A 15250-nucleotide genomic window follows, 5' to 3' on the forward strand; every position below is an offset into this window, starting at 1 on the left:
TTCGTGTTTCCATAATCTCTCAGTTTTATTCCCTCAGACTAGATGGTTCTTCCTCCTTCTCCTGTCTTAGGAAACCTCCACTCATCATTCAAAGTCCATTCCAAATAGCACTTATTCTCTAATATGTTATTTTCTTGCTCAAAATTAAGTGTAAACACCTTACAATGGCCTGTAAGGACCTTTACTCTCCACTCGCAGCTGGCCTCTCCAACTCCACCTTCTAAGACTCTCCCCCTCATTCAAACCCCAAATTACACTGGAGTTCTTTTTTGTATTATACATGCCTGGTTCATTCCTGCCAGGATTTTGTATGACTAGTTCCCTCTCATAAAGTTCTCAGGTAAAAGATGTTCAATTTTAATGTTAGTTAGAAAGATGCAGATTAAATCCAGAATGGAATAAAAATTGTTCACTTATTTTTAAAAATTGATGACTATTGCCAAGGATTTGGTGGAAATTTTTATTCTCATACAATTGGCAATAGAAGCTGGAGGTCAATTTGGCAGCATCTATTAAAGTAAAGTGTGCCCATGTGCTCCTAACCTGGTTTGCCACCTATCAGTATTCACCCTAGAAAAATAGTCATTCATATACATGAAGATTTTCGTTGAAGCAGTGTTCACAATAACAAAATGAAACAAAACAAAAAAAACAATTGGGTAACAAGCTAAATGTCCATCAACAGGGGAATGGTTGAATTAACCCTGGTACCCACATACCATGGAATACTATACAGCAGATTAAAAAACATAAGTATGTACTGAGAAGACAAGATATCCAAGACATAGTTCTGAGAAAGCAAGTCATAGAAAAATAAGTATATATGAAAATATTAGTGTGTTTTAAAAACTTAAAATAATGACTAATATTCATTGAGTGTTTACTATCAGGTACTGTTCTAAGTGCTTTAAATTTATCAAAATAGTGACTCTTCCTACATACCTGGTGAGGTATGTAATGTTATCATCCCAATTTTATATATGAGGAAACTGAAGAACAGTAAGTTTCCATGGGCGCACCATTAACGGGTAACAAATCTGTCTCCAAGCCTGGCCTCTTAATCACGGCTCTATATTGTCTCATACACTTTATATCTAAAAATAAATACACAAATAATTGAATATATGTGTGTGTGTATACTTGCGTGCAAAGGAAAACACTCGGATAAATACCCACCATCATAGCGTTTCCTCGGGGGGGACAGGAAGGAACTAGAATGGAGTGATGGAGAGGAAAATGATTAAAGAGGCTTTTAAAAAAAATCTGACCAGTTTTTTAACATTGAATTCTTTGGAAATTTTATAAGGATGCATTCACATATTTCTTGTATAACTACTGTAGCCCAGAATCAACATGAGGAAAGTGAGTCATTCTAGAATAAACTGAAGAAGGTGGGACAAAGGATAATTTTGTTTTCAAAGTGCTTTGAGGCACAGTTTTGAAGTAATTTGAGCAAAAAATAAATTATAACTGCAATTGCCTGGGCCATTTAGGTGAAATGAAGGGGTTTTAGCTACATTGCCTCAGAAATTATGGACGTAGAAGTGTGGTCTGTGGGAGCTTCAAAACCCCAATTATAAGGGAAGGCCACCAAAATTCCATTCAATCATGACCGAACGCTTTTTCTCCTGGCATCGTTAATTTGCTGAAACCTGAGTTTTCCTTTCCTCCATTAACTCTTGGTTGTTTATTTGTCCATGCTAGCTTCAGTTACATGACCTGCCAGATCATTCATGTTTAAGTGTGAATGATATAAATTGAGGATGATGTTTGACTAAGAACTGGTGAAGAAGAATTATGAAACACTGCATGTTCGAATTTTTGTTTTTCACTAATGGCTCCTAAGATGAAAAACTGCAGTGATTTCGAGGCTGACAGATGTGAGATCCCAGAGAGAGTTACGAATCAGTCGACCTAGAAATTCTTTTGAAAATGAAATGAGTTGGTTTTATATTTCTCCTTTAGTACGATTATTGTTGATCCTCTCCTCCCATTTCCCCAAATAACAATGTATTGTAACAAAGAAACATAGCTGTTCCCTACATAACAGGTTCATAATGAGATCTGTTTTTTCTCCCATTAAAACATTAAGTTATATCTACCCCTGGTTACCCTGCCTCAAATTCCAGCCCCTTCTAGACCACTCTTCACATTGCAATCACAGCAGTCTTTCTAAAATGCATATTTGATCATATCACTCTCTTGCTTAAAATCTGTCTAAATCCCCGTATTGCTCAGATACAGCCCTAGCTTTGCAGTCCAGTGTGCCTCATTACAGTCTGGGCCCTGCTGACATTTTTAGCCTCATTTGCCAACTCTTAAGGGTCCAAATGGAAGAAGTGGCCTGGCCATTTTCTCTCGTGTCTGGACTCTAGCATGGTTTACTCTGAGGTGGCCCTTTCATGCTCCTTGCTGCCTCCATCCACCTACCCAGCACCTACTTGCCTATGAGTTTTCTTCACAGAAGGAACCATCTCTGGCCCTCCCATGGCTGGGTTAGATGCCCCTGTCATGATCTCCCATGGAACCCCATACTTATCCTTATTTACAAAATAACCTATGTTGCAAACATAGTCTTCTTCCCTGCCTATTTCCTCCCCATACCTGTAAGCGTGAAATCAGGGGTTTTTATTTTTTATTTCACTGGTGACTAAGACAATACCAGGCCCAATAATATTTTGCCAAATGAATGAATGAATAAATATCTAAGTTTTATGGATTGATTAATGTTCATCAACAAACTTGTAACAACTATGTTGTCACTTCTCAGAGAAAACATAATGATTTGTTATTTAAACCAATGGCTGCCCCCTTAATTATGAACTAGTAACAATCAACACAATTAATTTATATAGTAAATAATTTATAATTATTTAATTAATTTAAATAATTTATATAGTACCTACTATGTGTCAGGAACTACGTTATGCCACTTAAACACCAAAACATAAAAATAAGGTAGCCACTATTATTATCATCGCTTAGCAATGAGGAAACTAAGGTTCAGAGAAGTTACCAGATTGTTTCCTAAACTCCATAAATTACATTGAATTAGTTTGTGAGACTTAATTTGCCCAGTGCATTTAGAGTGCTTAGGAAATGCCTGGCCTGTAAGCTCTCAAAGGAAGTCTTTTCTGTTACTACAGAAAAGTCAATTTTGTTACTACACTTTAAGGGCTGCCTGCTTTATTTCTATACCTAGTGTTTGCGGATTTTCAAACTACCATTAATATAGTGGCATATACATTGAGTAGAAGATACATTTTTGAAAAGTTGCATTTTTTTAATTAGCAAAAACTTTAAAAATTAAAACTGTGAGCTACTACTGCCAAATTCATCTCTACCTTGTTTCTTCTCCAACATGCCAGTGCTCTTCCATCTTAGGGACTTTGCATTGATTCTTTCCTCTGCCTGGAATGTTCCTCCCTAGATACTCATGCGGCTCCCCCAGCCTCATCTCCTTGATTCCTCTTCTCAAATATCACCTTCTCACTGAGGCTACTCTGCCCAGCACCGCACCCTCCTCTCTCTACCCTGACACCCCCTATCCTCCTTAATCTTTATTATGGTTGATAATAAATACTTTTTGAATGAATGAATGCATGTTAAGACTATGTCCAGGCAATGTTGTACAACCTCGTTTGGCCACATATGTGCTCCAGATACAGGGCATTTACGTATATTTTGTCAATATACTGCCCTATTTAGTAGCTCTCAAACTTAGGGTTTGGTGGAATAGCTGAGCAGGTGATCATGGTTTGATCTAGGAAGAGTAACACAACCAAGAGAGGTAAAGCTAAAAGTTCAACTTAGGTTACCCACGTTCCTATAAATAATTGAAAGTGTGTCAGAGGGAATTTTAATGACTATATTTGACTTGTTTTCTTCACAGAATAATCAAACATGCTTACTAAAAAATTACACATAGGGCTTCCCTGGTGGCGCAGTGGTTGAGAGTCCGCCTGCCAATGCAGGGGACACGGGTTCGTGACCCGGTCTGGGAAGATCCCACATGCGGCGGAGCGGCTGGGGCCGTGGGCCATGGCCGCTGAGCCGGTTCGTGACCCGGTCTGGGAAGATCCCACATGCGGCGGAGCGGCTGGGGCCGTGAGCCATGGCCGCTGAGCCTGCACGTCCGGAGCCTGTGCTCCGCAACGGGAGAGGCCACAGGAGTGAGAGGCCCACGTACCGCAAAAAAAAAAAAAAAAAAAAAAAAATTACACATAATTAAACTCTCGATGATTTCCTTAAAAATTAAATAAATTTATTAGAGGCCAAGCAGGTTTGACTGACTGGGGTACTTTGTGGAACACTCAAAATATGTGCAAAATTATATTCAATGCAACTGGAGGAAAAAATATTTTAATACCTACAGATGTTGACACCATAAAATGATGTGTGATCTGATAACTAGCATCAGACAGCTTTGCATTATCCTTCCTGCCAACTGCATCCAACAAAACAGGACCCATGTGAAATGATGTGTGCAATGGGTCCCTGTGGTAATTAGCTAGAAATTACTACATCCTGGTCAGTAATATTTAAAATTGCTTCTAACATTGTATAAGAGTGAAGAGCAACATAATAATGATCATTTAATATAAACTTTAAAAAAATTTAAACAGATCATGGGCACAAAAATAAAGAGAATTTCAGGATTAGCAGCTGTCCCACTCCTAGCCTTGTGGCCAGCCTTATTTCAGATCTGTTGTAAAACTCAGAGGGCTCTGGTACCCTGAAGATTTCATTTTTAGACTTTATTGAGTAGTCAAATAGATACTGTGCCGTCTAGACTTAGGCAGAAGAGAAAAGCGGCGAGGCCTTAGCATATTTCTGTTTATGACATACTGACACACAATTTCTCCAAATCACCCAAACCTACAGCTCAGGCCAATTATAAGTAATGTGGTCCTCTCTATTTATGAAAAACTTAACTTGATGTTTCTAGGAGAAGTAGATAGAAGTGAGCTCCTTTAGGGTATGAGCTATGATTTGTTTAAACTGTACCTTTCCCAGTGCCAAGCACATGGCACGTGGTTAATAATTCTTTTTTGGCAGTCTGATTGAAGCCTTTAAAGTGGACCGGGGCACGAACCCGTGTCACCTGCATCGGCAGGCGGACTCTCAACCACTTCACCACCACGGAAGCACCTAAAGTGGTATTATTAAAATACTGTTTGAGGGCTTCCCTGGGCTTCCCTGGGCTTCCCTGGTGGCGCAGTGGTTGAGAATCTGCCTGCCAATGCAGAGCACACGGGTTCGAGCCCTGGTCTGGGAAGGTCCCACATGCCACGGAGCAACCAGGGCCGTGAACCACACTACTGAGCCTGCGCGTCTGGAGTTTGTGTGCTCCGCAACAAGAGAGGCCGCGACAGCGAGAGGCCCGAGCACCGCGATGAAGAGTGGACCCCGCTCGCCGCAACTAGAGAAAGCCCTCGCACAGAAACGAAGACTCAACACAGCCATAAATAAATAAACAAAATTTAAAAAAAAAGAAAATAAACTTGTTTAAAAAAATTAAAAAAAAATACTGTTTGCCTGTAGAGACAGGTTCAATAATGGTGAGCGGTAAATCTCCTTGTCTTTGTTACAGAAGGTAATTAGGGTCAACTGCAGGGCTCCTCCTCACAGATCCTCAATTCAGAGACAAGCCTTAGATGAAGTCTCTTTTCAAGAATTGGCCTCATTTGTGAAATTCCGTGCATGCTATGATTTGGTAGAAGTCCATTCTATTCACATACATACAGTGTAGAATGTATGCAATTTAGATTTTAATGGTGCACCTAATATTTGGTTTGTATCAGTCTCCTTGAAACTGGACCAGTTTAGTTGAAGAAAATGGTTCTCAACCAGGCATGATTTCACCCCTCAGGGGAGAGCTGGCAATGTCTGGAGACACTTTTGTTGGTCACCACTGGAGGGGGGAGTGCGACTGGCCAGGAATGCGCGGCCAAACATCCTACAATAGACAGAACAGCCTCGCCAACAAAGACTTATCCAGTTTAAAATATCAACTGTTCTAAGGTTGAGAAACTCTGATTAAGATAAATTAATTTAGTGAAAAGTTTACGAAGCAGAATTTTTTTTTTTAAATAAAGTTTTCTACTTTAAAATGCTGCCAGTTTGCTAGAACTCAGTTAATTCATTTAAAATTACCCACGGCCTAAAACCTATGCCCTCTCCAAAACCTGATGAAACCGTTCTATTTTGTATACTTTCACATGGATGACCTGCAGACACCACAATTTGCTGAGTAATAGGCACCTCACTTTCTTGCCTGAAACACTTTTTTTTTTTTTTTTTTTTTAATTGCCAAGTCACTGGAACACGTTTTGGACCATCACCAAGTGGAACTGTACTCTTAGGCCCCGGAATGCAGTTTTCTTTACATTCGTCCATGATGCCTGTGGGCTCCTGCCTCTGACCTGAGGTCACCGGGTCCTCCTGAGAGCTCAGCCTGAAACATCTTTTCTCCTGTATCAACAAGAGGCAGGAACCATGCCAGAAACTTAGGACTTCCTTGGTAATTCCCTCTCCTTTACCTCTCACATCTAGTCAACCACCAGGTCTTGCTTATAGCACCATTACCTCCAAAACAGTTTTGAAATCTCTTCCTTTCTCTCCATCCTAATTCTTTTCTTGCAAGACGTTCATCATGTCTCTCCAAAACTCCTAGGAGTTTCCTAGTTGATCTCCCCACGTCCAGTTTTTTCTCCACTCCTTCACATACTCCCACTCCCACATGCTGGCAGTTGCCAGACCAACTTATCTAAATGCAAAAAAAAAAAACATGTTATGTTGGCCATTTCCTACCACCTTCAAATGATAAGTCCAGACTACTTATCATGGTTTATGGGGCACACTACGACATGACCCCTGCCCGGCCCTCCAAACCCAATCCCACCACACTTTGCCTTACTCTTTCACTACAGATATCATGCTGTTTCTTACGTTTGTGCATTATGTTGTCTCCTCTGCCTGGAGTAACCCTCCATCAACCGACATTTCTATAGATAACTACAATTTATCCTTTTAAAATTCTACTTATATATCATCTCCTCTACAAAGCCAGAAGGTGTTTTTTGTTTTTAAAAATTCTGAATTGTCCGCCAACACTGTCCACATTATCCAGTGTCAGTAACTGGCGGGAACTGTGTTGGGACACTTCCTCTCTAGACTGCCACAGTTCCCACTTGGTCATCTCCATTCATTTATATAATCTCCTCTTGGTCCCCACCGTAGTCAAATTTATCACTCCTACTCTAAGGGGAGCCAAATCTACTTTTACAAAACCAAATCTATTACAGCATCATGCTCCCTTGGCTTTCAGAAGTAGAAGCTCAGTGACTGTCTCGAATCCTCAAGTTTTCTAATGTCACATTTTACTATATTTCTGAATATGTACTGACTACTGCATATGTGGTGATGAGTTCAGAACGAAAAAGCTGAGTTGAGATGCAGGTGCTAGGTGATAAGCTAGGCTCAGGCTGATTTTAGGAGATCAAATCTTGTGCATACCAGCCTTGCAGAGATTTAAATTCACGCTCAGTCAAAAACATAATTGCAACATATTCAGACTTTAACCCCAGGATGTAAAGTCTCAGTGCCTTGCTTCATATTCAAAGTTACCTTCCTAAGTCTTAAGCTACGCCATATTTGCATAGTTGTTGGTGATAACAGGCACACCTATGAATAAAAACATGACTTCGGAGAAGTGTTTAGGTGCCACTGAAGGGCTACAATGTGATTTACATTTCAGAGTAAAGTCAGCAGTAAAAAAGTTACCAACGAATGATTCTGTATCTATGAGAAGACAGAGCAAACCAAGGAGGGAAGGCTTATGGTTCAATATGAGACACTTTGCAACTCATTAAAACTGTCCACACCCCATGGCTGAACTTAGAAACTGTGGTTCTGGCACCACAACTTCTAAGACTCTCTCACTGAATTTCCCATAGCTGAGGCTCAGCAACTAACATTTGAGTTAAAGTTTGGGCATGTTACATGAACCTCCCAGTAATCACATGTAGCTCATGAAGTGTTATTTGATTCCCATCTGTATCAGTGTCTTCTTTCTTTGAGTGTATAATCAGGAACAAGATCAAAATCCATTCTATAAAACTGTACAAACTCTGAGACTTAACTTGGTTTGCATTTCATTGGGTACACCTATGGAGCTGTGGTTATATTAACAACATTCCGACTTTGCTTTAGGCTGGTACCAGTAGTCTCCAGGCCAACATTTAGTAAGTTAGAAGAATGGTCCTTCTCAAGCAAGTCGGGCTTAAATCGAATCATAAAGCATAGCTTTTAGGCAACAGAAATTGGTTTCTCCAATAATGGTTAAAACAGTAACTGGTAATTGGGTTTGATGAGTTTCATAAAGCATAAATGATGCCAGAACGTGGCCTAGCACAGAGCTTGAAGGCAAGCACTGTATTCCTTCAAGGTGAACCGCTTATTTCTCAGCCAATAGAAGGATCCTTACTCTGTTTACATTTTCTGCTTTTGTAAATTAAGACTTTGCTGCCACAAGAACTATGAAGACATCCATCTGGGGGTTCGATGAAAAGGCTGTTTAATAATAATATACAGCAATAATGCTATATTTTTGTGGAAAAATAAAGTCATATTTTTGCCAGTGCTACATTTATCAATTCTCTCTTTTACCTTCATTAGGAAAGGTAGATAGGACGCTGTCGTTACATCAGTTTTACAGATGTAAGGACACCCCAAAATCCAATGACTTGCCAATAATCAACAGCACATGAGTGGGAGCTAACTGCCTCTGAAATTAGAAAATTTAATGAGAGACTTTTATTGTCTCTTGAAATTAAACAGAGCAGAGGAAATGACTTAGTCTGAGCTGAAAGTTTATATCTACATGAAAGAAAATTGTAAGATAGGAAGGAGACTATTACCTGCCTTAAAGAAAAGAAATTTATATTAACAGTCAATAATAATTAATAGTTAGCAGCTATTGGGGTTTTAAAAATTATTTTATTTATTTATTTATAATTTTTGGCTGTCTTGGGTTTTCGTTGCTGTGCACGGGCTTTCTCTAATTGTGGCGAGTGGGGGCTACTCTTGTTTGTGGTGCATGGGCTTCTCATTGCAGTGGCTTCTCTTGCTGCGGAGCACGGGCTCTAGGTACACGGGCTTCAGTAGTTGTGGCACATGGGCTCAGTAGTTGTGGCCTGTGGGCTCTAGAGCACAGGCTCAATAGTTGTGGCACACGGGCTTAGTTGCTTCGCGGCATGTGGGATCTTCCCGGACCAGGGCTCGAACCCGTGTTCCCTGCACTAGCAGGCGGATTCTTAACTACTGCACCACCAGGGAAGTCCCAGCTACTGGGTTTTTAAAAGATATCTGCCATAGTGGCAGATACTTTCACACACTTTCTCTTATTTTAATCTTCAGATCAGCCATGTGAGAAAGATATTATTATCTCTGTTTTACAGATGATGAAATAGAGTCCCCAAATTGTAAATGGTCATATTATGGTTAGATTATCCTTAAACTCCTCAGAAACTATAAGAACTTGAAATGTAATGACTTATTTGAAATGTTGAAAATATCAATTGACAACAAAGTAAAAGTTTTCTAATTTCCATTAAAAGTAGCGATAAAAAGACAGAAAACTACTTCTAAAGTTATCAGATGCCAGATCTTATTCAAGTGGTTTAAGGGTTTAGAAAGAAAATTTCAATATAGAAAAAATAATAATACTACACTAAAACAGAAGAAGTATAAGACACTTCAGTTTTTAGTGACTAGCCATAGTAAGCATCAGAAATTCTTAGCGTAACACCAGATTTCAGAATTGATGGACAACATCGAGATTCCCACTGTACTTAAAATAAAATCTAACCTTTTTAGTTAGATTTTAGGAATCTGCCCTATCTGGCTCCCACCACTCTTCAGCTCATCTTGTCCAACACTCCATGACCCAGTCTCTCTGCTCTTTTTCCTGCCAATCCTGAGACAGGCTGGAACCTGAGACTGGGACCCTTTGCTGCAGGGCTTGCACCTGGACAAACGTCTCCTCCAGCAACAAAATACAAAGAAACTATAAGGGACCAAAAATAACTGCGTGCATGCACAGTTGGGGCAAATTATGGACAACAAGATAGAAAAGGACCAAATCCCACTACTACTTCTGAAGAGCCAGGAGCAAAAACAAGATGTTGGGAGAAAAAGCAGGGCACTGCGCATGCCCCCTGCACTCAACACCACCAAAGGGGTGGACAAAGCACCTAAGCCATCCCTCCGGCCAGACCCCTGGACACACCCCTACTCTCACCCTATATAGGAATGAGCTTGCCCCTCCTTGGGGAGTGAGCAAGGGAGGCTGTTACTTATTTTCGCTCCCCCCTGCTGTAGCAGGGGCCCCAGTAAAGCCTTGCCTGAATTTCTTGTCTGGTTTCTTATCAATTTCTATTGATTAAGGAAGGCCAAGAACCCTGGTAGGTAACAATTCTACACTACAAGTCATGGACTTTCTTGCCTGGATACCTTCACATAAGCTCTTTCTTCTGATGATGACTTGTAGTGACTAAAGTCCTTGCCCTTAGTCTCAGCTTAAATGTCACCCCTCAAAGAGGCTATCCCTAACACTATTAAAGGAGCTCCTCTTATTTTTTTATATATAGGCACCTTGTTTTCTTCTCCTTTTTCCCCTTTAACACTTGTTATAGTACTTCATTATGAGGCAGTGTTATATTCTGAAGTACCGATATAAATTTGTGTTTTTTGTGTACTTCCCCTCCCCCTTCGCTTCCTTCAGCTTACATCTACAGAGCAAATAAAGAACTCAGAAATAGCTGAAAGACTTTGACAGTAAGGCAGAAAGAGAGGGTTGCATTTTTTTTTCCCCGTTATCCAAAGACTACATAGAGATTGGGGCCGGGGGCGGTGGGGTGGGGGGAGGAGGAAGAGAAGGATGAAAAGCTTCATTGATTAAACAGGCACAAGTAAAAGGAGAAAAGTATTCAAAGTGGGAGGGGAAAAAGAAAGTTGCATTGACAGAACCAGGAGTAGGTGGAAAATACTCAGCGTATACTGTCCTGAGAGTGGAAAACCAGTGCACTCATGGTCTGTGGACAAGTGATCCCTTTCCATAGTCCTGGAAACTTGTAAGCCCTCTGAATTTAGAATAATGGTTTTCAAAGAAATCAGGTCTTATTCACTGGAACCTGTAAATGTTGCCTTGTATGGAAAAAGGGTCCTTGCTGATATGATCAACTTAAGAATTTTGAGATGAGATTACCTTGACTTATCTAAATGCCCTAAATGCAATCAGAAGTGTCCTTGTAAGAAAGAAGTAGAGGGAGATTCAAAACAGAAGCTGCAAGAAGCAAGAAGCAAATTCTCCCCTAGGGCCTCTGGAGGGAGTCCAGCCCTGCTAACACCCTGGTTTGGGGTCATTCAAACTGATTTCTGACTTCTGGCCTCCAGAAATGTGGAAGGATAAACTTCTACTGTTTAAGGCGTCAGGTTCTCCGTAATTTGTTACAGCAGCCACAGAAACTAATACACACACGAGTAAAAATCTCATTACTCTGACCAGTTTGGAACTGAACTGAATCTCTGGGGGAATTTCCTTTATGCTGGGATAACTGATGGCTATACCACCAGTTACATATACATGGACATGTATACAGGCATACCTTGGAGATACTGAGGGTTTGGTTACAGATCACCACAGTGAAGCATATAAAGTGAGTCACACGTACTTTTTGGTTTCTTAGTGCATATAAAATTATGTTTACACTACTCTGTAATCTATGAAGTGTACAATAGAACTATGTCTACAAAAACAATATGTATACCTTAATTTTAAAATTTTAAAATATTGCTAAAAAATGCTAACCATCATCTTACAATGCAAGGTTGCCACAAACCTTCAATTTGTAAAAAACTCAATTATCTGCAAAGCACAATGAACAAGGTATGCCTGTATGTTTATTATTGTCATCATCACTATTTTTCTACTCTTTACCAGACAGAAAGTTCCACGAAGGTTATAACCCTTTCTCTTCTGTTCACATTTATACCCAGGTCTCTGCTTAGCAGCTGTCACATAATAAGAGCTTTACAAATAATCGTTGAATGAATGAAAAATATTGCTAAAATAGCACAAAATGAGAAAAACACAAACAACAAATGGTAAAAATAACTACGAAAAAGACTGTACCAGAAGAGAACTGAATAGTCAAATACCCATTACTAGCAATCTAAATAGAGATTTAGGTCAGTCTGACCCCATGGGTGGGAATGCTTTCCAGCTTATAGAGACTTGTACTTTAATACTTGCTAAATGTGAGCGTATTCTGGCATTGATACATTTTCAGTCAATTTCATCAGCACAACCTCAGGGTATGCTCAAAGCTCAAGTTGGTCTATTAACGTCTGAGAGCTAATGTACCTGGTGCCCATTCCTGTAGGCTGAAATCGCAGGGCGGGAATGTAGCAGTTCTGGCCTGTGAGCTATTGTTACCTGCTCAGTTGGGATAGCACAATATTCTTCTATTCTGCTTTTTAAGTGAGAAGATCTATCATGAGCCAATTCAGAATGAAGGGGACTAGAACACTACCTGTTCAATGTTGCAAAATATACCGGATTACGCTGCCTTGTTTGTGCCATTCCTAAAGTGACTGGGTTAAGGCAACATTATCGTACTTGTCTTGGAGCCTTCACAATTGTGAGTGGAGTGTCACATGAGATTATTCAGAGAACAAAAATTTTCAGCACTTAACTGAAATTCCAGCTTGCACTCCTATTTAATTATAACCCAAACAATCTCGCACTCAGCTGCCCAGCAAGGTAAAGAATCTGGTAACAATTCCTTGGCAAAGAGAATTTGAGAATAGCTTTACTTGAGGCCTCCTAGCCTAGAACTTAGGGGTGCTCATGCCAGGCCTCTACAGGGACCCAAAGGCTGAGGCTCTGCTTTGCCTTCCCCGTCTTCATGTCTGCACGGCTTCCCTCTAACAGCCGCGTGGACCCCCAAGAGTAAGTGTGGATCAGGGCTGTCACTGGCTGTTCAGGCCACACTCTGTCCCTGTGCTTTCTGTGCCTGACACAAGGTGGAGTGATGGGTTAGGCAGGGATGGAACCATCAAACACATTCATACCAAACTCTCTGCACCCCCTCAGGATTCTGAGCCGTTTGAATTCAAGTAAATGCCCCCTTTTCCAAAATGCTACTGTTTTTTAGGAATGGTTCTTAACTTTTTAAAGGTCAAAGCCCTTTATGAGAAACAGAAAAACAACAGACCCTCTCTCAACCAAAAATGCTTATGCAAACCCATAAAAGTTAAAAAACAAACAAACACTTGATCATTTCTATACCATACAGGAAAATACTTATATTTTAAGGGCTAAGATATTTATTTACCCTTAAATTAGGATGAATAAGGCCAGACTGCCCAGGTTAGACTCTCCACCTCTGTCATTCAGTAGCTGTACGACCTTGGGCAAGTCATGTGATCTCGCTCTTCTTCAGTTTCCTCATTTGTAAAATAAGAGTGACAATAAGAGCACCTACCACAAAAGATCATTACGAGGAAATAATAAATTCAATATGTAAAGTGCTTACAATGGTGCCTGGAGTTAAACAAATATATATGGAGCTTTGACTATGTAGATAGGTGCTGTTCTAAGACTGAAGGCAATGAACAAAAATTACTGCTGTCAATGGGGCATGTGTTTTTAATGTAGCGCTTAAATTTTCATAGAAATCTTATAGTGTATTTCATAGTAATTAAAAATCTTTTTTTTTTCTTTTTGCGGCACGTGGGCCTCTCACTGCTGTGGCCTCTCCCATTGCGGAGCACAGGCTCCGGACGCGCAGGCCCAGCGGCCATGGCTCACAGGCCCAGCCGCTCCGTGGCATGTGGGATCTTCCCGGACCAGGGCACGACCCCGTGTCCCTGCATCGGCAGGCGGACTCTCAACCACTGCGCCACCAGGGAAGCCCTATCTTCTTATGTATATTTTCTCTTTGTTCAGATAATGGATAAGTAAGATTTAATACAGATTTCCCATCTGGGATGCTGTAGGTTCACAGAACTCAGATCTAGACAGTTCTAATTTATGTTTCATCCTCATTCCACACCTGGTAGCCTTTCTGCATAAATAATTTGGGCTGTGAGAACTCACCCTTAACTTGGCATAGGTATTTATAAAATGGGAGAAAAGCCAGATTCCAGGAAAATAATTTATTCTGTTCCATCCCTCAAGTTTTACTCATTCATCTGTTATGCTTAAAAATCAATTAGCACTGTTCATACACTGTATCGACAGCTTTATTTAGGATTAACTACAGAGCTGGGCAAATTTAACTGCAATTTCCCTACCAATGATGCTCTAAAACAATGCCTGGATTTCAGGAGCTAATGAAGGTCTCTTTTGACTATGACATATTTTTAAAGTTCTTATGCTTTTATTTTATCTTTCTGCCCTGTGCCTTCCTGTCTCCACCTGTCCTCTCTCCCATCAGCACCAGGAGGATATCATATTTCAGGTTGATTCTTGGGGACTTTCTCCCTTTTAAAAAATTATTAGGAAATAATTATTGAGTCACAGGAAGTTGAAAAGAAATGTACAGGGAGGTCCTGTGCACCCTTTACCCAGCTTCCCTAAATATTAACATCTTTTAAAACAACTGTATAATATTAAAACCAGGACATTGACATGGGCTCAATCCATGGAGCTTATTCAGATTTCATTGGGATTTACTTTTTAAGTAACCAGTTATTACATTTGGTAAGCATCGGTTATGATCAAAGTAAAGGCTGAAATTCATTTCTTGTGTGTGTATTTGGTGTGGACCTGTGTGTGCACATGTGTGTGTATTCATTTCTGCGTGTGTGTGTGTGTGTATGTGAGAGAGAGAGAGAGAGAGAGAGAGAGAACAAACTCTGACCTGACCCATTTCATGAGACTTTTGAGGAACAAATGGGAGAATTTTAGGTAAATACTGTTCATAAACTGTAAAATGCTAGACAAATAAAAAGCATTATATTGTAGTATATGTCTAATGCTCTGTTCAAGAAAAAATGTCTCATTAGTAGGGTACACAGAGAGCAGGTAGAGCCTACTTACCTGTATAAGGAGGGGGTGTGTGTGTGTGTGTGTGTGTGTGTGTGTGTGTGTGTGTGTGTGTGTGTGTGTGTGTAGGGGTATTTAGGAGTCTCAGCAAAATCCCATCTGAAAACACAGTCACACAGTTAGAAGGGACCTTGG

At 40.2% G+C, this 15250-nt stretch overlaps 1 protein-coding gene across 10 annotated transcripts in view; it reads right to left on the minus strand.

Moving 5' to 3' along the window:
• LIN7A (lin-7 homolog A, crumbs cell polarity complex component) overlaps window positions 1-15250 on the minus strand; it is a 238617-nt gene that overhangs the window by 18318 nt on the left and 205049 nt on the right. For 8 of the 10 annotated variants that reach the window (XM_028490418.2, XM_055085238.1, XM_028490419.2 and 5 more), the window contains 2 exons: window positions 6589-6769; window positions 1177-1211 (listed from right to left, as the gene is read on the minus strand). The exons of 1 other annotated variant lie outside the window; for it this stretch is intronic. In XM_028490418.2, the coding sequence (XP_028346219.1) occupies window positions 1177-1211; window positions 6589-6769 (216 nt within the window). The remainder of the gene's footprint in view (window positions 1-1176; window positions 1212-6588; window positions 6770-15250) is intronic. One more of the 10 variants, XM_024122877.3, reaches the window with a different exon arrangement.

Source organism: Physeter macrocephalus, chromosome 6 (assembly GCF_002837175.3).
Source record: "Physeter macrocephalus isolate SW-GA chromosome 6, ASM283717v5, whole genome shotgun sequence".
Lineage (NCBI taxonomy): Eukaryota > Metazoa > Chordata > Mammalia > Artiodactyla > Physeteridae > Physeter > Physeter macrocephalus.